Source organism: Python bivittatus, unplaced genomic scaffold (genome assembly GCF_059951505.1).
Source record: "Python bivittatus isolate LINGU-HERP-01145 unplaced genomic scaffold, Pbiv_v1 ctg000610_np1212, whole genome shotgun sequence".
Lineage (NCBI taxonomy): Eukaryota > Metazoa > Chordata > Lepidosauria > Squamata > Pythonidae > Python > Python bivittatus.
The window spans coordinates 58,946,146-58,970,545 of NW_028277088.1; the positions used below are offsets into that span (position 1 = coordinate 58,946,146).

At 41.2% G+C, this 24,400-nt stretch overlaps 2 protein-coding genes across 6 annotated transcripts in view; one reads left to right on the top strand and one right to left on the bottom strand.

Moving 5' to 3' along the window:
- MSANTD3 (Myb/SANT DNA binding domain containing 3) overlaps positions 1–10,583 on the bottom strand; it is a 33,295-nt gene extending 22,712 nt beyond the window's left edge. The window contains exons 1-2 of one of the 2 annotated variants that reach the window (XM_088150134.1): positions 9,738–10,583; positions 8,698–8,751 (exon numbers count right to left, since the gene is read on the bottom strand). The gene's annotated coding sequence lies outside the window, so the exon portion shown is untranslated. The remainder of the gene's footprint in view (positions 1–8,697; positions 8,752–9,737) is intronic. The other variant, XM_007429235.4, reaches the window with a different exon arrangement.
- A 7,727-nt stretch (positions 10,584–18,310) lies between these two features.
- The window catches only part of TEX10 (testis expressed 10), a 62,467-nt gene continuing 56,377 nt past the window's right edge, over positions 18,311–24,400 (top strand). For 3 of the 4 annotated variants that reach the window (XM_007429230.4, XM_025167299.2, XM_088150146.1), the window contains exons 1-3: positions 18,311–18,381; positions 22,456–22,644; positions 23,140–23,849. In XM_007429230.4, coding sequence (XP_007429292.1) covers positions 22,465–22,644; positions 23,140–23,849 — 890 coding nt within the window. In that variant the 5' untranslated portion in view covers positions 18,311–18,381; positions 22,456–22,464. The remainder of the gene's footprint in view (positions 18,382–22,455; positions 22,645–23,139; positions 23,850–24,400) is intronic. The other variant, XM_007429231.4, reaches the window with a different exon arrangement.

Here is a 24,400-nt window from a genome sequence, read left to right on the forward strand (position 1 = left end):
CTAGCCATAACTGTCACTTGCACTCTGAGCAAGAATTGAGAGTCCAGGATAACACCCAGATTACACACTGGGTCCGTCTGGGGCAGTGCCACCCCATCCAGCACCAAAGATGGCATAATCCTAGAACTGGAAGGCCCCAAAACCCACAGCCACTCAGTTTTGCCAGGGTTCAGCTGAAGCCTGTTGTTCCCCATCCAGACCCTCACAGCCTCCAGGCACCAGTGGCCTCATGTAGAAGTTAAATAGGAAAGGGGAGAGTACTGAACCCTGCGAGACCCCACATACTGGTGGAGGGCAGGATCTCTCCTCCCCAACTACCCTTGACTGGCCCCGAATTGGCCCCAAAGAAAGGAGGTAAACCAGCACAACACCGTGCTGCCCACCCCAGTCCTCTGAGCCAATCCAGAAGGATACCATGGTCGATGGTATCGAAAGCCGCAGAGAGGTCAAGTAGGGCAAGGGTGGATGTACAATTCCCATCCCGCCCTTGCCAGAGGTCATCTAAAAGCACAATCAATGCTGTTTCTATCCCATACCCAGGCCTGAATCCCAGCTGAAAGGGATCCAGCTAATAAATTCTTGTGATTGCATGTTCATCATTTGTACATAGTACATTTTCAAATTCTGACTTATATTGTTCAATTCCAGATACCTTTTTATCTATATTAAATATTTCTCTTAGCTGTACATATGAAAACCATTGAAAACTAAATCCCTCTGCAGTCAATTGTTCTCTTAACTTTGTGAAAGCTACTTTCTAATATTCATGAGGATTCTTTTATGGCAGTTTTCCTTGTTATATGGAATGTTAAAGGTTTGGATACCCTTCTAAGTATTGACAACTGTGCTTTAAGTAAAAAGAAAAGAAAAAAAAAAGACACTGAATATATGGAGTACAGAAAAGTACTGAAAGTACTAAGTAAAAAAAGTCACTAAATTTAAGGATATTCACATTTACATAGAAATTTTAAAAGTGCAATGGATAATAATTTTTAAATGTTAATTGTTGTAGAATGTAGGATGAATTTTATTTAGTGGATATATGTGGTAAAAAAATTCACCAAATAACATTAACAACCGGAGAGGATCTAAAAATTATTTACTTTCAAAACTATGCAAAATGTTGATCATATCAAGTCAAGCATATACACATTGAATGGCAGCCTGAATGTAAAGGCAACTGCTTTTCATGTTTATCTCCCCACAATATATAATGTTCCTTTATCCTTATCAATGTGAATACAAAGCCATTTTTGTCAAAGCGATTTTGGAGTATCTTGTTCCTTGGGTTATAAAATTAAAGCATATAACTATTTCAGAACCTTTCCAAGAAAGTTTATAGCTGTATTCAGTAATAATTTAAACACATCTTTCAAGTCATCTCTGCTTACAAGAGAGAACACAGAACCCCAAAACAACTGTACTTTAAACCAATAGATTTTAATTTCCTCATAACAAAAATGTAAAACTATAGGAAACTTAACAACCAGCAATGAAATTTAGCAATCCATCAATTTGTCTGATGGTCTCCTCTGAAGCAATATCATAACTTATAGTTGGGCCCTAGAGCCACTGCATCTTGTCTGGCACTGGGAATTTGGTGACAGCCATCATAATCACTGGTCATACGGGAATATTTGTTCAGTGGAGTGAGAACTGGGTGGGCTGCCAGGGATCCAGTGTGTAACAGAAAGCATTAACTTTCCACTATCCTCCTGGGACTGGTTGGGAAAGCCTAACAGCAGAGGTTCATCTTGAGAAAAATCAATTGCTCCATCAAGTCAATGTCCAGGCATGAGTGACAGGAAATCATCCCATCTCCTATCCTGGAAAAGGTCTCCTTTCTGGCAGCTAATGAAACAAATGCAATTGTCAGGTTTAGTCCAAAGAACTCCAAGAGACAATGCAAATTCAGTTCTGCTGAGTTTATTAGCTACAACCTCTAGAAAGAATCTCCCCAGATTGAACCCTAGCTCCCAAGCCAGCCAGTCACAACACAATGAATTTCTCAGGGAGGTGCCAGCCTCATCCTCTTGCACTTCCCACGCTCTTGCGGTGAACTAAGAACACGTTTATCTCCCTGAGCCTGGCCTTCATAATTCCATTCCATCACACCAATGGACTTCTGAGAAACTGATGCCAGTTGCAACCAGACCTCAGCACTGGTCAACCAAAATAGGAAGTATTTCCCACTTTTCTACCTAGATGGCACTCAAGACTTCTCTACTTGCCTTCCTCTGGCCCCGATAGAACTAGGCATGCTCTGTTCCATGTGACTGCCCAAGTAACCTGCAAATACTGTGTGTCTCCTTGACAAGATTCCAATAATGCTATCCCAAGAGAAGACCAGAGTGCTTCTGCTTGCCAGGAAGAATCTACTGTTGGTAGTAAGAGCAAGGCTGCTGTGAAAGGAATGAATGCTCAGTATTCCATCCTCACTTTGTGGTCAAATCTCTCCATCTCTGCCTCAGCCACTTCTATACTGATGAAATCTCTCCCCTTCTGTCCTTAGTTTGTCTTCTATGGTCCTGGAGGCCTATCAAGGTATTTTTAGAACAATAACCATGAGCAGCATGTAGCAAAACCCTCTCTGTATTCAAGAAGTGTACTGTATAAGAAAGAAAATGTCTTGAGTGAAGGGAGAGCCTCTGAGATGAGCTTGCGCTCTTGTTGGATAATGAAATATTTCCCTATCTACCTTCCCATGTTTAATTAAATTACTTATTAATGATATGTGTATAACTTGCTAAATCAACAAGAACCCCCAGCGGTTTACAGTGATTAAAACTTTATAACAAGATATTTGAAATTAAAATATCCAGGTTAAAAATAACTCAAAATAACTGCAAATCTGATTTTCTCTGAACCATCATCTAATATAAAAAGTAAAATTAGTACAAATCCATAATTGACTTTGTTTTGGTGCCTCCAAGTCATTGTTGACTCCTGGTGACTGCCTGGAGTAGTCCCTGCAGTTTTCTTGGCAAGATTTCAGAAGCAAGCTCAGCGTGCCTGCTTCCTAAGGGTTGAAAGGGTGTGACTGGCCCAAAGTCACCCAGAAGGCTTTGTGCCTAAGGTGGGACTAGGACTCATGGCCTCACAGTTTCTAGCCCAGTGCCTTAACCACTACACCAGACTGGCTCTCAATTGACCAACAGTGACAATTTAAACACCAATTGCCTTCTGGAAGAGCTCCATTTTTAGCATCTAGAATGCCATTTAATTAATTAATTAATTAATTAATTAAGATCTACTTTCAAGGTTTCTACTTTTACAAGGGCAGGCCTGCAACTGAAAAGCAACTTCTCCTGGCCTTGGCTCTCCTCACTTCATAGAAGTGGGGAACAATAAATAGCTTTTCCCAGAAAAAATGTACCAGAAAAGTTGATTCTGCTGGGAGAGAAGGCCCTCGAAGTACTTAAATGCCAAGCTAAATCCACCACTTTGAATTGTGCCCAGAAACCTATTGGTAGCAAATGCATGGACAACATAGAGGTAATATATTCTTGATGCCTAGTGCATGCCTGTATGCAGATCATCTCATTCTTCACTAGTTGCAGTTTCTGAGTAGTCTTCAAAATAGCTCCACGTAGGCTGCATTGCAAAGATGTGAATTACTGCAGTGAGATCCTCTTCTTCCAGGTAAGGTTGCAACCAGCACACCAACTGGAGCTGGGGAAGGCCATTCCAGCCAGAATCTCCATCTGTTCATCAAGCAGAAAGTCCAGGAGCCTACTGCCATGCCTCTGTCTTGAGACACAACTCTGGAGCAGAATAAGAATCATGATGGACCAATAGTAACTGCTTGCTAGGGTTTAACTTCCACCTCTTTGGTCCCATTCAGAAATCTTCACAGAATTTAGATGTTGAGACAAAACCACCACAGCATCAACCACACAGCATTACTGATTATTTCCCAGTGGCTTCATGTAGATATTAAACCAAAGGGGAAATAATTGAACTTTGTGGCACTACACAATTTATCATCCGCTGGCCATCTTCTCTTCCCCTGTTGCTAACAACTGAAACTGCCTGATAAGGAAGGAGCAAACAGCTACAAAACACTGCCTCTTACCACTAGCCCTCACAGGCAGTACAGAAGAACACGATGGTTGATGGAAATACCACTGAGGGGACTAAAAGGACCACAAGGATTACCCTGATTCAGGTCCTGATATAGGACATCTACCAGTGCAACCAATGCCATTTTAGTCCCATGCTGAGACATAAACCCAGACTAAAAGTGGCCTATATAATCTGTTCTACACATGGCTGTTTAAATAACATGTAGATGGAGTTGCATTCTATTATGATAGTCTTCAGATTAAAATACTGAGGTAAACAAAGCTTGACAGATGTTTTGTCAAATAACTGCCTCCCTTCACACAGCAAATAAAACATCCCAATATCTTATGACACTCTTCTTTAAGCATGACCAAGGGCAACCAGTAGTACCTATACAGTGAGATGCATAATGTGACCTATACAGCTAACAAACTGCCCCGTTGTTGATACTCCTGAGTCTGCAGGTGCAGTTTTTGCTCAACCACCTGAAGCTGTCCTTCATCTGACATTATCCTAGCTTGAAGCAGCACCCACCTATGCTTGGGTCCTCTAGCACAGAAGGTAGATGGTAATACCAACAGAAGATATCCCTCTTTGCTCTACCCCCATTAGTACATTCTGACTACATGTCAGCCACACACTCAGCTGGAGGTCTGGAGGAGTTGTTCATAGCATTTGTCCCACATGGTTGCAGAATCCGCTTGTTTTTGCACTGCGCTTGCCTAATTGTTACAGCAAAGCTATTTATGCATGATGTGATGAGTTTTATCAAACATCTTGCTGCAAAGCCTAATGTCAGTTATTGCTGAGAGGGAATTACTGGCCCTATAGATAATGACAGGCATAGGGCCTAGGAGGGACTAGCAGTCTCCCTACCATTTATGTGAGCCTGCATTTAGGTGCCCCATACTATGTTGTCTGTACCCACTGCATTCTTTGATGTCAGGGGTGCTTAAATATCTGCATAGGCATCAGCAGGCATCCTTGAATCTGCGGGCAACACAATGCAAATAGTGCTCTTGAAGGAGAAGCAAAACCCATGGTTTAAAATATAGCAAGATGTCACAACAGTGGATAAGTGAGCAGTTGGCAGGCTAAAGGCGAGAGAGAGAGGGAGAGGGAGGCAGGATAGCCTAAAGCCACCACAGATCGCATTTGCTGTACTCCAAATGATGGCTTTGAATAACCAACCTTCAGTGCAGTAGAAGATGCAGGCTTCCAATGCTTGACTCCAACTACATAGACTCACATAAATTGCAGGGAAAATGCTGGTCCCTCCTAAGCCCCATTGCTACCATCCACAGGTTATAAATCAAGAGGACATAATTGTTCCATTTATGACTCCATCCCTGGTTGCTATTGGGAAGGCATAGGTCTACTAGACCAGTAAGCACTATTGTGATGGAGAAAGATTCCTCAACCAGCACTCCCTGTCTCTTGCCATGGTGCTAACTTTATCATTACCACTGTAGGTGCAAAATCCTCCCTAGTCAAGTCTGGATGCAGTTGTCCATCTTACTGGCAGATCTTTTTCTCCCATACTCTGCCCCTCCAACATTCCCAAGACATGTTTGATTTGGGATGGTAGGAATATTTTAAGGGTTCACTTTATTGCAAAAATTATGTAAAATCATAGCAGCAATGGCTTCAGACAAACATTTCCTCTATCTGTGGATCAATTCTGCTTATCTGCTTGGTGTACCATCATCCTCTTTACAGAACTGCTTCAGTTCACTGATATTTTGGGGTTCTCTTACATGAAGTACTCACTTCTGCTCAATAAAATATTTCAGTAGGATTAAGAGCAAGGCTTTGATTCGGCCATTCCAAAATCCAAAATTTATTCTGTTTCATCCATTCTGCTTCATATTTCTATGTTCAGTATCACTGTCATGCTGCATGACTCACATTCATTTAAGCTTCACTTCACAGATGGATACTCTGACTTTCTCCTTTAGAATTTGGAATACAATCCAGAATCCATTGTCCCTCCAGCTGCTGAGTCTGCAAAATAGCCCCCGACTATGATATTTCCAGCACCATGCTTCACAGTTGGACTTGTTATTTTGCTTGAATTTTCTTCTGTGCTTTGTTTTCTCCAAAGTTTCTTATTCATGCCATAAAACTCCACCTTCATCTCAATCATCCACAGAACATTATTCTAACAGTTTGCGGGATCATTCTGGTGGTCCTTGAAGATGGTGGCAATGTGGTTTCTGGAGAGCAATTTTCTCCTTGGTATCATCCCATTCTTGTTTGGTATTCTCTTTGTAGTGCACTCATGAACACTCATATCAGAGAGTGCAACAACAGCCTGCAGATCCTTTGTTATTCTGTTTCTACTGCAACCTCCCAAAATCCACAGGGCAGGCGCCACAACAGAAAAGGCACCAAGATCATCAACTATCCTTTTTCTGAGTTCAGAGGGATCTCTTTTGATTGGGGCATAATTTATTTCCTCAAATATCTGTTGCAAACAGCAGACTATGTGGCAATGTGCGTATGTGTGTGTGTAGACACATTTTAGGGGGAAGATTCCTACAATCTTTTAAAAAATATATGTTATTGAAAGCTTTAAAAACAAGAATAAAAATACAAACTAAAATAGAGTAAGAAGGAAAAAAGAAAAAAGGAATAAAAGAGAAAGCTAAAGTGCAAAAAGGAAAAAAAGAAAAGACAAAGAAGTGGCTTCCGATCTTCTTTACAACAGTTATAAGTGTAATTGTAGATTTACCTCTTTCTCTAAAATTACATCATGACTCTCTTCTTTCTATTATCTATCCTATCTAATCATCAAAGCCATAGATCATAAGTTCATTTTTTTTTCTGTTTTACAGAAAAAAGTCCATGGGGGTGGGGAAGGTTCCTATAATCAAAGTCACATCTGACTGTCATCTCATTTGATTGGAACATTTGTTTCAACTTACTCCTGTGACAGCTCATTATCCTAGGGCTTAACATGCTTTTTCCAATGTAGACACAGAACATTGGCTTAATGTGTTCAATACAGACAGGAGACAGGACACTATTTTGGGTGCTCTTTGCTTAACCAGAATAGTCTACTCCTGACTGAACAAATTTTGCACATCCTATGACTTTTAATCATTGACCCTAGAGTCTGTTTAATAAGGGTTGGTTGCAGTCATGTTATACTGGAGATGTTATAAAAAAAATTGGAACACTAATTCAGATGGATTGGATTTGTCCCATTATTACCATATTTTGGACTGAAATCAATAGGACTGTTAATTTTTATTTATTCCTTCACAGGAATTATATAAGACTAGAACGGTTACTGAGTGTTAAAGATGCATGTACTTATTTATTTTTTTTTGCTATATCTTTAGGATTTGGAATCCATCAAGGCATCAAGAACTGTGGACCTCCCAAGCATAACAGTTGACAAAAATAATTATTATGCAACATTGGAAGGAGAAATCTATACTTAATTTGCAGCAATGGATTGATGATGCATTTTCATCACTTGAATTATTTTTTGTTTCAACAAAAGGAAAAGGAAAAAGACTTTTGAGCAATAAGGTCAAAGTTATCCAAAAATACATTATATTGTTTATGTTCTCCTAGACAAATATTTAGGGGCAGCAGAAAAATAAAATATAAAAGGTGAGATAAGCATATAGACTCTGTGTTATTAGCATATACCTCACTTTTATAAGAGATTAGTATCACCATGAACACTTAAATAAATGATAGAGTATGAAATTGAGAATATAAGATAAAGTAAAATAAAGGCCTGGGGATTTAAATTTACATCATGGATTAAGATGCAGTTTTTAGGAGACAGATTAGCATGAGCTAGGTTATGAATGTCTCCTCTGCAGAATCTTTGCTTTTATATTCAATCATCAGTTGAGTCAAATATCTTTTCCTCTTCTTGATCCCTGGTGTCACTTGATGTTTGGGAGAATGAGAGTTCAGTAACGGAAGTAATGGCTTAAACTTTCCTCTGATAGATGTTTGTGATTCTTCTTGAACTTGTCAAAGAATTTCTAACCAAGTTACACTATGATTACCTATATTTATTTATATCCCAACTCTCCTTAAGTGGCATTCCAGCAATATAAACAGTTGCAAATAAAAAATACCGTTGGAGAACTTAGAAGTACAGAATTAATGCCTTATGCTGTCATCTTCAACAGGTTATGTCAAACCTCCTTTCTGCCCAAATGCAGATTACTGAATCAGACTAAGCTTCCTAGCTGAACCAGGATACTGTCTGAACAAAATAATAATTACTTGCTTGACAGGGCCATTAACAAACTGATTTACAGATAAGGCATACACTGTATTTAGACACTGTACTCCGATCTATATATCATCAGCAAAGCAAGCAGACCAAGAACTTTAGTAACAGCAGTGTTCAGAAGAGGAGGTGAAAGATATTTAGCTGATCTTGGGGGGGGGGGGAACTGTCATTTGCTAATTCTCTGAAACAGCAAGAAGTCCTACTCTGTATGTTTCTGTCATTTACCCACTAGCTGTTCGAACACTGGACCTCTCATAAAGGCAAGTTTAAGGCAATTGTCCTAAACAGGTTTAGGACATAAATATTCTTTAAAAAATGCTTATTTAATATCTTTAAATAAGTGTTCTAGTGAATATAATTATCACCTGGTAATACAGTAATCCATACTCCACCTAGAGTATGTGACATCTCCAAATTCCCTGAAAAAGCAACAGATGAACAGAAGCAAAATTAAGCATTATTTACTTCCCTTCCTTTTTAAAAATAACAAGTATAGAAGGTATATTTATAGAGACCAACTCCTAAGCAGATCTAAATTGTTAGTGCATTAGCTGGTGGCCCTTCTTGCCACACCCCCTTTGAGGTCCTTCTGGTCCAGAATTGCCAAGGTATTAAGACTCAGCTTTGGAGACAGCGTGAGAGAGTATTAGTCTCTAAATGTGCATCATGAAGAACCCTTATAACCTCTTGGACACTATCCTGGGACATGCAAACCAAAAGAAAAAAATTGTGTAAGATCTGAGAAAGCTAAACGTACTGTATATAAACCAAATAGAAATGTAAGCAAAATAAGGGAAGAATGTAAATATGTAAGTAAAGTACAATTATTTTTTACTTCCAGAAAAATAACTGTATAACTAAGATGTGAAGAACTGGTTGCGTTCAAACTTTGCAAAAGAAACAAAAAACATGCAAAATACAAAATCTAGGTTCTGCTCAAGATTCCTGTTAAAGGGTAAATTTATCTTAACATTGTCTGCCTGGACGTTTTCAAGATCACAGTGTTTACAGGTATAAAAAAACAGGTAGGAGAAACACCAACTTTTTAAAAAATCATGGTTCTACCTAACTTTAGAACCAAAGCAACTAATTATAATCATAAAGTATTCTATTAATGTTAGATTTCGGAAAGCTGTACCTAATCTCCCTGCTTACATTAAATAACGTTAGCAACACATTTACTCAGTGATACCCTTCTTCGCTCAGGGAGGCTTACTCCTAGATACTGAGGCTATTTTGTGATCTCTCTCAACAGTAAAGAAATAAAGAAATCTTCGTCTAGCTGGAAAACATTCTAAGCGTTGCCTAAGGCAATTGATAACGGGGAGGAGAGAGGATTTCAAAGTGCTTGTCTGAAACGGTTTTTTCCTCGAAATAAACACAAATATATATGCATGTATGTTACCAGACTTCTGTGCATGAAGGCCTTCTCAGACTTCCCCTTCCTTTCTCCTCGATGCTGCCGATTTCCTCTTCGTTTTAGATAAAAGGAACCAGAGATTTTAGCCTGACAAAGAACGCCCCACCACTTTACATGCGCACTAGCGGTCGTAGATTTACAAATAGAGGAACGTAAGCCGGGATCCAAACAGAATGTTTGTATTGTTGTGGTTATCACTACTTCCTAAGACCCAGTAATGGGACACAAAGAAAAAAAATGTTCTGCAATTGCAACGCCAGCAGTCTTAGCTTTTAAAAGACAACAGCAAGCTTTACTCTTATCGAAGCACCACCATTACCAGCCTTTATTTTCTGCTCCCTCTTCAAGACTGGAGTAGAAGGCTAGACCTTCTTTGTCCCCTCCCACCGCCGCACTATTAGCCGCTCCTTCCTGATCTTCTCAAATTCCGACACGGTGGGAAAGCTTAGGGAAGAACAACTGCTTAGCAAAAATCCGTAATCCCATACTTTCGCGCGTAGAACAGGTAGCAAATCCAAGCATATGTAGTTATGGGCAAAAAGAACGCACTTTGCTTCCATTTCCTTATTATTATTATTTTGATTACGACATCGCCGCTCGTTAGAACAATAAGACATGATCGAGTAACGCCGTTCCCTCTCTTTCGGTTGTCCAGTGAGGGTTTTCTGTCTAACTGGCAGTGATTATTCCGACAAAAGTAGGAAGAGCCGGCCTGCGCGTGCGCAATAGTCTCTCGGTAACTGGCGGGCGGCGGCGGCCTGCGGGATGTTTACGAAGCCAAGCCGGCGAGGGTTGGGGTTGAAATCAGGCGCTTCGAGTACGTTCGTCTTCTTGGCGGCGGTTCTTCGATGGGCTTGGAGGACCTTGACCCAGACTCCGTTCTGCTCCCCGCAACTGTCAGTCTTTCACCCGTAGCGCACATTCAGACAAGACTTGTTTTATGAATCCAGAAGCTGGGTTTCAGAAGTATAGTGTTTCTGAAGATGGGAACCTTATTTAGCTAACATTAACAAGTCTGTGTACCTAGTAGCAATTGTTACTTTTTATAATAATCTGTGTATGTATGTGTAACGCCGTATTCTCGGTTGAAGGAAGTAGATTAAATTGTTAATTATTCATACAGTGTCTTGATTAACAAGCTTGAATGTCCTGTTCTTGCAAATCAGGTTTTTTTTTTTTTTTAAAGAATGATTAATAATTTTAAATGTGTTAATGTATATTGGGAACTTGGGCTGTGTAAAGCATTCAAAAGAAGTGCATTGCAACATGGTTTGATAAGAATTAAGCACCTCTTCTTGACTTGTTAAAGCAGCTGTGACTTTTGCAAGTTTTCTGTGTCTTGTTTCAAAAGCTATCCCTAGTGGCTGTTTCCTCATTTGCAGATAACCAGGACAGGAATTGTTTGTTGTATAAGTTTCCTTCCTTCCTTCCTTCTTATCTTATTACTGCTGTCATAGAAATAAGTCTTTTTCTCTTTGACAAGGAAAAGATCCAACTCATCCTTACAGATCTATTTCCGTATTGAACATAATTATAAGCTTTTCACAGCAATACTTGCAAAGAGAATATATGGTTTTTTAACTGAAATAGTACATTCTGATAAGACTGGATTTGTTCTGAAGAGATAAATGAGGGACATCACTCATATTTTGAATGTTATTGACAAGATAAATTTAAAAAATCAAAGTGGATATTTTCTTTCTTAATGCAGAAAAAGCCTTTGAGTTTTGAAAAGATGACTTCAATTTTTTTCACATGGATACAGGGTATGTATGAAAAACAAAAAAACTAAGATAGTATATGACTCATTATCATAAGAAAGTGCCAAGACAAGGTTGCCCCTTTCTCCCCTTTTATTTTTGCTGTGATTAGAACCATTAGCAATCCAAATAGGTCAAGAAAATAAATTTTCAGGAGTTAAGCTAGCAACTCAAGAACATAAATTGAAATTATATGCTGACAATGTACTTACAGTTACCCAGCCAAGAGACTCCATAAGCCTGTCTAGAAGCATTCCTTAATTTTGATCTATATTTGATCTATATCCCCATCTAGCATGTTGTCTTCATTATTGGCTCAAGACTAACCACACTTTCATTTTGACTAAGTCAAGTATCATTCAGTTTACTATTAATTGAACTCAAAGTTGCCACTAGCCAATTGGACAGGATACAGACTATAGCTTTATACTCCTGTTATGTGTCAGACAACAGTGTTGATATTTCTTTCAAATTGAATTGTTCAGTAGGTTCATTGCAATGAGTGTGGTGCAGTATCTTCTCAGTTGTGAAGTATGAAGTATTCACCAACATTGTTAAGTGTAGAAGAATATGTGTTAAAAAGCTTTTCTTTTTTTGCAACTCATAGCACTCTAACCATAGGCTGCAAGTGTTTCTTATTTTTAAAAATATTCATTTATTAAATTTATATGTCGCCCATCTCCCCCAGAGGGTGACTCTGGGCGGCTTACAATTAAAATTAAACATTAAAAACAGTAAAAATATAAGTATCCATATTAAATTAGCTGAAAAATAATATATAAAAACTATATACATAAAAAGTCTATAAAATTCAAGATGACAGAGGGGCAGAATCAACTACCCCGCAAGCCAAGTCCAACAATGCGAGCCCCCATCAGGCCCTCAGGCCATCTGGCATAGCCAAGATTTCACACTCTTCCTGAAGGCCATGAAAGTGAGGGCGCACCACACCTGAGATGGTAAGTTGTTCCACAGGGTGGGGACCATGGCAGAAAAAGCCCTCTTCCTAGACCCTGCCAGCCAAAATTCCTTGACTGGTGGGGTCCACAACATGCCCCTTCTGCCAGACTGAGTGGGGCAGGCTGATATAACAGGGACGAGACAGCTCCTCAGATAACCCGGTCCTGTGCCATGAAGGGCTTTAAAGGTAATAACCAACACTTGAATTGGAAACTGGCAACCAGTGTAGCTTGCACAACAGAGGTGTTATATGTGTCCCCCTAGGGGCACTCAAAACTGTCCGCGCCACTATGTTTTGTGCCAGCTGTAGTGTCCAGATACTCTTCAAGGGTAGCCCCATATAGAGTGCATTGCAGTAGTCCAACTGGGAGGTGACCAGGGCGTGACTGACCGTGTGGAGGGCCTCCTGATCCAGGAAGGGGCATAACTGGTGCACAACACGAAGTCGCACAAAGGACCTCCTAACCACGACTGCCACCTGCTCTTTGAACAGGAGTTGTAAGTCTAGGAGAACTCCCAGATTACGCACCGGGTCTGTCTGGGGTAGTGCAACCCCATCAAGGACCAAGGATGATAAGCTCCTAGAACTTAAGGCTCCCCATACCCATAGCCACTCCGTCTTACCAGGGTTCAGTTGAAGCCTGTTGGCCTCCATCCAGGCCCCTACAGCCTCCAGGTCCCTACAGCCTCCAGGCACTGCGAAAGGGTAGCCACAGTATCACTTAGGTCACCTGGGATGGAGATATATAGTTGAGTATCAGCAGCATACTGATGATACCTCATCCCATGGTGCCAGATGATCTCACCCAACAGTTTCATGTAGATGTTAAATAGGAGCGTGAGAGCACCCAATTGTGAGGCACCCTACAAAGTAGGGGCCGCAGGCTGGACCTCTCACTCCCTATCAACACCGATTGGGATTGGCCTTGGAGGAAGGATCTGAGCCAGCACAGAACTGTGCCTCCCATCCCCAACTCCTGCAGCTGACCCAAAAGGATACCATGGTCGATGGTATCGAAAGCCACTGAGAGGTCAAGAAGAGCAAGGATGAACACACTACTCCCATCCCGCTCTTGCCAGAGATCATCTAAAAGTGTGACCAATGCTGTATTTGCCCCATAACCGGGTCTGAAACATGATAGGGGTCCAAATAATCCGTTTCCTCCAGGATCCACTGAAGCTGCTGCGCGACCACCTTTTCCACAACCTTTCCTAAAAAGGGAAGGTGGGAAACTGGACAAAAAATGTCCAGAAGGGTGGGATCTAGCGATGGCTTCTTGATGAGGGAGCAGACCAGGGCTTCCTTAAAAGGCTATGGGAACACCCCCTCCTGCAAGGATGAATTGATCGCTGCCAGTACCCACCCCAATGTCACCTCCCTGGAGGGTTTAACCAACCAGGAGGGACAAGGATCTAAAGTACAGATAGCCATGCTAACAGCCACAAGGACTGTGTCCACTTCCTCAGGTCCAACAGGATCAAACCGTTCCCAGATAACTGGGTAAGTCCGCTCCCCAGGCTGGACCTGCATCATGCTTGGCCTCCAACTGGGCACGGATCTGAGCGATTTTATCCATCAGGTGTTCAGCAAATTCCTCTGAATGGCCCTGTAGGTGGTCCTCTGAGCCCTCCCTACCCAGGAGGGACTGGGTGACCCTAAATAGGGCCGCCGGGTGACATTTTGTGGATGCGATGAGCAGAGAAATAATGGTGTTTTGCCGCTCTTACTGCCATGAGGTAGGCCTTAACAGCGGCTCTAACCCGTGTTTGGTCAAACGTCCTTTGTTTTCTGTCAACGGTGCTCTACACATTTCTTGGCCCTTTTCAGCACCCTTAACTCCTCTGTAAACCATGGGGAGTGCCAGGGGTGATGGACCAAGAGAGGACGCACAGGTGCAATCCTGTCTAGGGCCCTGCCTGCCTCCCTATTCCAGGCTGTGGCCAGGGCCTTCACTGGACCGTACAGCAAGGCCTCAGGAAAACCCCCCAGCTCCCTTTGGAACCCAAGTGGTCCATCACCATTCAAATAGGTCCCACCTCCCTGTGGAGGGGGAAGCATAAGAGAATCTCAAGGCCACCAGGGAGTAGTCTGACCATTACAAAGGGGACAATGCCAAATCCCCCACCAGATCACATTGCTACTGCTCTGACAAGAAAACCATGTCCGGAGTGTGACCACTGTCCTGAGGGGCCATGGATGACCTGGGATAGGCCCATGGCCGCCATGGGAGCGTCCTGAGCCACTTCTGAGGCCAACCCCAAGGATGGCAGGTTAAAGTCCCGCAAGACCATAAGCCTGGGGAACTCCACTGCCAACCCTGAGTTGGCCCCCAGCAGCTCAGGCAGGGAGGTTGCTATTCAGCAGGGAGGCTGGTACAGAAGCAAAACTCCCAACTGATCCCATGAGCCCATCTTCAGGAACAGTATCTTACAACCAGCAACTTGTGGAGCAGAGCCCCTGAAGGCAAATAGAGATTACCGGATGACAACTGCCACAAGTTCCCCTACCCTGGGGTCTTGGCTAGTGCCAAACCTTAAACCTGGCTGGACACATTTCCAAAAGGGGGACACCCCCTTCTGTTGTCAGCCAGGTCTTGGTAATGCATGCCAGGTCAGCCTGCTCCTCCTCAATAATGTCAGGAATAAAGGGGACCTTATTGTAATTGACATGGCATTCATCAGCAGCAGCTGAAAGCCCAGGCCTCCGTAGGTCCACTGACCAGGGTCTGGGCTTGAGCGCAGAGGGCTGGAACACGCCACAGGTATAACACTTTAGGGGCGCCGTCCCCTGAAACAGCCTGCCCTCTGGCTCCCGTCATAATGTCCCATGCCTGTCACCACTTGAATACCCTTACCCACCCTGAATCACCCAAGTTGATCCTCCATCCACCCTCCTGGCCTCTGGTCTAAGGGGTCCGCCATCTCATAAGCCATTCAGTCCAAGGGGGATTATGGGGGGGGGGGGGAATGGGCCCCTGTGGTACTTCAGCTACCTACTTTCAGCGCCAACAGGGGCTTAGACCCCCCAACTCCCCCTTCCCTTACCACACTCCCTCTCTCAGCTGGCCTTTCTCACTAGCCAGTGAGAAGAGGGTCACATCCACTCCTACCCTCTCCCACGTCCCACCCGGGAAGAGGGTAGCACACTCATCTAATAGCCACACACCAACTCACACCACAACTACTCCAGTCACTCCTGGCCTCTTCTCTGAATATCTCTTCTAAGATATTCTTAATATTTTTATTCTTTAATTAATAAATATTATTAATATTAATATTATAAGATATTCTTCCAATATCTTAATTGCCTGCAATCCTATACTGCAATGAAAATGGCATTGTAAATCCCATTAATTTTCCTGAGAATGCCCATTTTCTAGTCACTTTTACAACTTCATTTTCTCAGCAAACATCATCATATTCCTATATCATCTAGTCAATTTCTCAACGTGAATACGTTTCCTGGCTTGCTCTTCCTTGCTTATATAAGCTTAACAGCATCCCACAAAGGAAAACTGTAGTACCACAGCTTTGAAATACATTATGTCAGCACAAAGAAGTCATGATTGCTTGAGAAAAGGAAGCAAGCAAGCAGGGGAAAATGAAGAAGAAAGCATCCAGAGAATGGCTTAGCATGTGGCTCATGTCTTTTGTATCACATTGACAGGAATATCGTGGTAGACCTGTCTTGTTTAGGGTTTCTGATAATTCATTGGGTTCAAAAGTTTGAAGACAGAGATAGAGTTGTGTATCATCCATGCACTGGTGGAACATGAAATCCAAACCTCCAAATAATTTTGTCTCTAAGTTCCGTATTAAAAAGCAGATAGAACAAAATGGAATCCTGAAGGACTCATCCATAAGCATTCCTCATTTGTTATGGTTATACTCTTTCTAAGTTTTGGAATCCACTCTCCCGTGGTTTTTGTTTTATTTATAGTTTTTAATTGTTTTAATTGTATTTTAATGTTTTTGTTTTTTAATTGTTTTGTTTGGTTTTTGGTATTTTAATTGTGTGTGCTGCCCAGAGTCACGTATGTACATGTAATCATATATGCAAACTTAATTAAAAAAAATAACTAAAATCACTGATTTACATCTTCCTTATGCATTCATCTGGCATATCTCTGACCAAAACAATCATGAATACTATATGTAGGTTTAAAGTAATTCTAATTCTAAACGAGTTCTGTCTCACATATGTTATTGAGTCATGCTATGATCCAGTCCAACTAATGAATAAGAAATCCAGTTGTCTTTTAAAGGTCATTTTAAGAAAGATCCCTAATAAAAATCACTATAATTCATAAGGATCCAAGCCTCAGATTCATGATTTTATTATGATTTGATAGCAGCTGTGGGGAATATCATGTAAAACATTTGCCTTAAAGTTATGCCTTTCCACCATGGATAGTTGCCGGATGTATAACTGATACAGGGAGTCCTTGGGTTACAATGGCAATCGGGACTGGGATTGCCATCGCTAAGTGATGCGATGTCATGTGACTGCATCACTTAGTGACAGGAATCTTGGCAGCCCCGGTTGCCATCATAACCTCAAGACCATGCCAGTTGTTAAGTAGGAAGTGGCAGGAGTCCCACTGGGGTGCCATGGGGGGTGCTCTGGGGGAGTGGTGGTTGCCCTGGGCAGGTTCTACAAATGGGTGGGCCAATGGAGGCTGTGCATGGGCCAGGGAGGCCTGGGGAGGGCTGGCAGAGGCCTCTGGAGAGGGGTGGTAGGAGTAGCAGCTCCTTGGAAGAAAAAGTGGTTGAAGCGACTTACAGGAGCAACTTGTGACCTTCCCTGCCAGCTCCCCCATTGACTTTATGGGAAGCCGGCTGGGAAGGTAACAAATGGCAATCACATGACCATGGCTTGCTGTGACATCATAATTGTTAGCCTAGCACCCGAGTGCCTGGATTGCAATCATGTGACTGGGGTGGTGCTGAGATGGCTGGAACTTCCAGGACTGGTTGTAAGTCAATTTTTTCAGTGCCGCCATAACTCTGAACGGTCCCTGAACGAATGGACATAAGCTGAGGACTACCTGTATGCATAAGTATGTGGAGATGTGACATACTGTAGAGTTTGTGCTTTCTCCTGGATGTGCTATCAAAATAATGTGATGCCACTATTAGAGATTTTTGTGTCACATTGGTACAAACACAAACCTGCATGAATATTTTTGCTTGTTCTGTATATTGAGAAAGGTACAATCTGAAATTGAGAATAATTTCAGGTGGAACCTGTGTAAAAATCATGAGGATCCATATCTTTACATTTTTGTAGACCAAAGACCCATGATTGTTATGGCTGTCAGTGCAGACATTATGTTCTGTGATGTGAGGGTGGTTTCACGTGACTGCAATGCAAAAATTATGAGGTCCCGTTACCATCCTTATGTAGCCTTATTACATTCTTGAATGAGGCTACGAAGAAACTGTTTCCTAATGTTAGCTTCACTGTTCAAAACGTAGACCAGACACTGGCTGGGGAATTCTGGGAGTTGAAGTCCACGCATCTTAAAGTTGCTGAGTTTGAGAAACACTGACGTAGACGGAGGCTTGACCAACAATTCCAAAATCTGTTTGGTATAAATGTACACCTCCCATGTAAAATTCTACTGCTATTATTCTGCTCCTGCTGAGTGGAGCCCCGGGAAACTGGCATTTCGCTCGTTCTCTCGGCCTTTCCTTGTCCTCAGGCGGAAGCATTTCCTTTCCCCTCAACCGCAAGAACCTCCTATTTCGACGACAGAATCACGTGTTGGTACGAACCACGTTAGCGAGAAAGCACTACAAGCAACTTCCGGAAGTTGTGATAGGATGAGGGACTTCTGACCCGGAAGGAATCCTCGAAGCCAAGTATCGCTGCCGCGTGGGTTGTTTCATTCGTCGGAACAGGGTGGGTGAGTATCTTTGCCTGAGGTTCGGAAGGGCGGAAAACTAGACGAGGAGTAAACTTTCCTTGGCAGAGAAGAGCGTTTATCGGCGTCTACTAACGCCTGGCTCTTTCCGTGCTCGGGGGCTCAAGGGAAGGGTTTTCCCCCGTTGGCTTTTCTGCCCTGAGATCCTGTTGAGGCTCTTTCTCTCCCCCCCTGCCCCGTTTGCTGTTTTATTCGCTTGCCGCCGAGTGGGACTTCTGTGGTTTTAAAGCTTTCCTTTCCCTAAAAAGGAGGTTGCTCTGAAAGAGAGCATTCGTAGCTCTGCAAAAGAAGAAATCTGTGGGTCCCGTACATGGTCTCCGGGCACGCAAAGTCCTTGCTAAACACCTGGCTTTCATTATCTTTTCGGCGGTAGGCCAGGGCCGTTCAGTCCCTTCAGAGTATTTTAAACGTGGTGGATATCTAGCCGTCTAGATCATGCGATGCGGGGATTTCCTATACCTGATTTTAGATTTAGATTTTCGATCAGGTTTATGTTTTATGCTGATTTGGGGTATTCCTGTTGATTAGGGGGAGTGTCCCTTGGACTCAAAATTTTAGTTGAGAATGAATTAGGTAATAATTTTCTCCATTCATGCAGAAAATGCTAGAAGCTAGAATACCATTTCAATAGTCTTCACATTTAAAATGTTTACTGATTTCCAACAGATATGCCTTTAAAACATCATCAGCAATATATATCTTGAACAGGTCAATCTTAACCATGACATTGATCATAGATGTTATTATGGAAGGGTCAATGCTAAATGCCTGTAACATTGTCAGTTTTTCTTCAGTTAAAGGCTGATTCTAGTTTTGAATAGGAGAATATGATCAAGAAAATGAGCTGGACATAGACCTTCTTCTATTTAGTTCTGTTTTATCTGTAAATTAACTTCCATTGCATCTGTCTCTTTTCAGTATTTCAGTTCTTTCAACCATCTTTTAGTGCCAGTTTATGAAATAGCTGTTCATCCAGGCTTCATTAAAATTAGTACTTCTGTACCTTATATATACCTTGTCATGTATCTTGGATTTTATATTGTTTATGATTTTAAGTACAGTGGTACCTCTAGTTACGAACTTAATCCGTTCCGTGACTCTGGTTGCAACTCGAGTTGGTCTCAAGTCAAGGTAAAGTTTCCCATAAGGTTCAATGTAAATACGGTTAATCCGTTCCGCCCTCCGTATTTGGTTGCACCACGAGGCAAATTTCCCCATAAGGTTCAATGTAAATATGGCTAATCCGCCCTCCGAATTTGGTTGCACCCCGAGGTAAATTTCCCCCATAAGGTTCAATGTAAATACGGCTAAACAGTTCTGAAACATATGCATTTTATTTTTAAACCTCAAAAACCTTCCAAACGCCACAAAACACACCACAAGCCTCACCGAACGTCTCCTTGCTACCGCGATCTCACCCACAGGAAGCCGGGACCGCGTGGCAGCAGGGAAAATGGCCGCGGATCCGGTTCGTAAGTAGAGGCGGAGTTCGCAAGTAGAGGTAAATTTTTGGGGCCGGAGCTGGTTGTATCTTGAAAAATTCGTAAGGAGGGGCGTTTGTAACTAGAGGTACCACTGTATAGTATTTTTAGAGGTCATCATTGAATTAGTTATGTTTCACTGTTTCTATTTCTATTGTAAATTTGTTTTTTAATTGTCCTGTGCTTTAGCATATTTTTTTTTCATATACTGAAAATTGGGTTTAAATAAAACCTACTTCTCAAAATATCCCTTCCACGTATGCAATTGAGGTGAGACATAGGTTTGAACTGCTGGGTACTGCTGAGAAGTTGCCTAATGAACTGTGGCAGGAAATTAAATTGACCATCATTGAAACAGCAGTTGAACACATACCATACAAAAAGCCAGAGAAAAAGTGCAAGTGGCTCTCAGATAGCCAAGTGAGAAAAACAGCCAAAGCAGCAGGCAAATGGGAGGAAGCAAGGAGACTGAGTGCAGATTTCCAAAGAGCAGCAAGGAAAGTTTATTGGGACCAGTGTTGCAAGCAGCTAGAAGAGGACTGTATGAAGGGCCACATCAGGAATACATTTGCGCAAGTCAAAAGGACTTGAACACCATTTACTGCTCATAAAAGCATCATCAGAAACAAGCAAGGGAAAGAACTGTCTGACCGTGTCAAGAACAGATGACAAGAATATACAGAAATGCTATATGCCAGCAGCAAAGTGGCCCAGACTCCTCAGGATGATGAGGAAAGGGAAGTAGAAATAGAACCAGCCTTCCTACAGGAAGAAGTCTTGTGAAAAATGAGCCAACTGCCAAACAAGGCCCCAGGAGTTTATATCATCTCTGCAGAATTGCTGAGGCCTGTATCACCCACAACCATCACAGCCTTGTGCCAGTAAATTTGGGAAACGAACACATGGCCATAGGATTGGAAACTATCAGTGTTCATTTCATTGCCAAAAAAGGACAATGCCAAGGACTGCTCCAATTACTGCACTATTGCCCTCATCCCTCATGCTAGCAAGATTCTCCTTAAAATCATACAACAACCTCTGGCACTAACCATGGAAAGGGAATTACCAAATGTTCAAGCTGGCTTCAGAAGGGGTTGTGGCACTTGTGATCATATTACAAACCTATGCTGAATCATGGAAAAATCTCAAGAATATCAAAAGGACATCTACATCTGCTTTATTGACTACAAGAAAGCCTTTGATTGTGTTGATCATGACAAACTGTGAAGAGCCGTAGACAATCTGGGGGTGCCAACGTATCTGGTTGTTGGTGCAGTCACTGTACACAAATCAAGAAGCCACTGTGCGAACACCATATGGTTGGTGTTCAAGATAGAGAAATTGACTGGTTCAAGATAGAGAAAGGAGTGTGGCGAGGATGCATTCTTTCACCTTTCTTATTCAACCTGTATGCTGAAGTGATCATGAGGAAGCTGGAACTTGAAGAATCAACAATTGGAATAAAGGTTTGAGGAAAGAACATCAACAATCTTTGATATGCTGATGACACAACTCTCCTCTCAGAAGCCAAAGAAGGCCTGAAACATCTGATCAAAAGGATTAAAGACGAAAGCGAGAAATTTGGCCTCTTCTTGAACATCAAAAAGACCAAGCTTGTGACCACTGCGAGGAATGGAAATATCAAAACAGCAATTGATGGAGAAGAGATTGAATGTGTGCAAGAATTCACTTTCCTAGGATCGCAGATTAATCAAAGCAGTGAATGCAGTCCAGAAATAAAGCATTGAATTGCACTAGGTTGCATAGCAATGATAAGCACGAATCAAATATGGAAAAGCAAGAACATCAGCCTGGCAACTAAATGCAGTTTAGTCTGCACCATTGTGTTTCCCATAGCTACCTGCGGTTGCAAAAATTGAACCATGAAAGAACTAGACAGGAAGGAAATTGACTCGTATGAGCTGTGGTTTTGGAAGGACTCCTGTGCATTCCTTGGACAGCAAAGGTGACAAGCAAGTTCTGGAGCATATAAAGCCAGACATATGGCTGGAAGGCAAAATCACAAAATTCCACCTTTCTTATTTTGGCCATGTCATGCAGTCATACTCACTGGAAAAGGGAGTTATGCTCAGAATGGTCAGCATAAAGGAAATGAGGCCACCAAAAAACACTGTGGCTAAACACCATCAAAACCAACACCAACCAGAGCATAAAACAATTGAAAGAAGTCATACAAGATAGGAAAATGTGGAGAGAGCTGGTCCATAGAATCACCAAGAATCAGACATGATTGAATGGATAACATCATTTCTCAAAACGTACTATATTTTTCCTGCTAGCATCCATAGTACTACAGCCAAATGCAATGAATCTTAATTATCAGGTTCTTTTACAAGAAGATAGCCTTGTTTGTGGATACTCAAGTAGTTTATGTTGGGGAGTGGGTAAGAGACAATAAAACTTGTGTCTTCAATTTAGATTTAGTTCAATTTTGATATGAACTGAGGTATTTAACTATTCAGTTTTAAATGTAATATCTCAATATTTTACTTTTTTAGCGCAGTTGCAAGTAATTTTTTTCTTTAAGAACGTTCTTTTTTTTTTTTTTTCCCAGAATGTCAAAATGACAAAGAAGAGAAAACATCAAGAGGATTTTCACAAACTGAAGTTAAAAGTTGGGAAGAAGAAGCCAAGACTAGAAAATGCGACTGACACAAATTTCAGAACAAAGACTATACATCTTCCTGAGCAGCTGAGACAGGATGGCATACTCCCAACAAATAACAGAAGGCTTAATATAAAGGTAAAGACAAATAAAAGTTTGAGTGCCAGGACTTATTGTTATTGTTGTAGTTGGAATCTATTAGTATCAGACCAATTTTAACAGAAAATTAACTTTTGTAAAACTACAGCATATTACCAGACATGTGAAAAGATATTTTTTCATATATAGTCCAGATCTCTGTATAATTTAACAAGTACTCCCTATTCCTTTCATTTTAATTTTAGTTGAACAATGATGCTATAGTTTGAATGACCCAGGTTTAATTTTTAATCACCATAGTTTGTCTATTAGAAATTGTAGCTTTCTCTGCTTTATGTCAGTTGTATCCTGCATCTCATGCTCAGCTCTTTAGTTTTCAGTCAGTTATCTCACTGCCATTTTTTAAAAAATATGCTTATAAGGAGTAGTTGGACAGGAAAACACTTTTAAAATATATAATTAATGTTGTACAGATATCTAAAACATTTTACAATGCAAAGTGTATTAACAGAAATGTTTTATGTTATATTTTAGGATCTGCTTTCACAGATGAATCACTATAGTGCAGGGGTTAAACAAAGTGCACTTTTTGGACTCAAAGATCTGCTGTCTCAGTATCCATTCATAATTGATGCTCACCTTTCAAATATACTGAGTGAGTTAGCAGCTGTGTTTACGGACAAGGACTCTAGTGTGCGAACAGCAGCAGTCTGCCTTCTTCAGTTCCTGGCTCCAAAAATACGAGCTGAGCATATCTCTCCATTCTTCCCTTTAATGAGTGCCCATCTTTCTAGTGCCATGACTCACATCAGTGAAGAAATTCAGGAAGATTCTTTGAAGGTATTGGATATTCTGTTGAAGGAATACCCTACTCTCCTGAGGGATCGCAGTAGTGTATTACTAAATAACTTTGTCGAGCTTATTTCTCATCAGCAACTGTCAACACAGTTGAAAAGTAGAGATAAAATAAGTTGGATGCTTTCTGTTAATCCTAATCGCAGAGTAACATCTCAACAATGGAGGCTGAATGTTCTGGTTAGACTCCAAAAATTCCTCCAGATCTTGGTAGAAGGTTCTAGCACACTAGAAATTGACAGTGAGAGCCAGCAAGAGCAAACTCATAGTGTACAAATACAGAAGTCCTTATGTGTTAATTGGCAGGAACATGCCATTGGTCAGCAGCACATCCAGTTGTATGAAAATGGTGACTTACATCCCAGAATTAATTCATCGTTCACACTAAGGTAAGAAATTTGTATTCTTGGAAGTAGTTTCAGAAATGCCACACTTTGTAGTTATTGTTTACAAAACAATTTAACGAGACTGATTGCTATAATTTATTATATTTTTAATTAATTATGCGTTCTTTGCTGAAAACTTAATTATAACACTTTAGTGGGAGTTTGCTTTTGTGGAAGATTAGAATGTATTTATTTTTTTCTCTGACCCTAGGACAAAGAGGATAACATTTTTTGTAGCAGTCTCCTTTAATACGCTGTACTACTTTCTAGAGTATCTTATGATGTTCTACCTCTGTTAATAGATCCAGTTGGGATCATGGAGAATAAGACAAGAGGATTTGAAATTTTGGTGAAAGAATCCTACCTAAAAGTTAAGAAAGAAACATAAGGCATGTTTGTAAAACACAAATGAAATATTTGTCTATATTATTCAGGACTTTCATAAAAGTCCTGAAATCCTTTTTTATCTCATTGACATAGAATTAGTCTATCTATGGTCTGACCTTCATAATTAGTCTATGGAGTGGACTCACTTAAAGAAGGAGAAAGTGCAC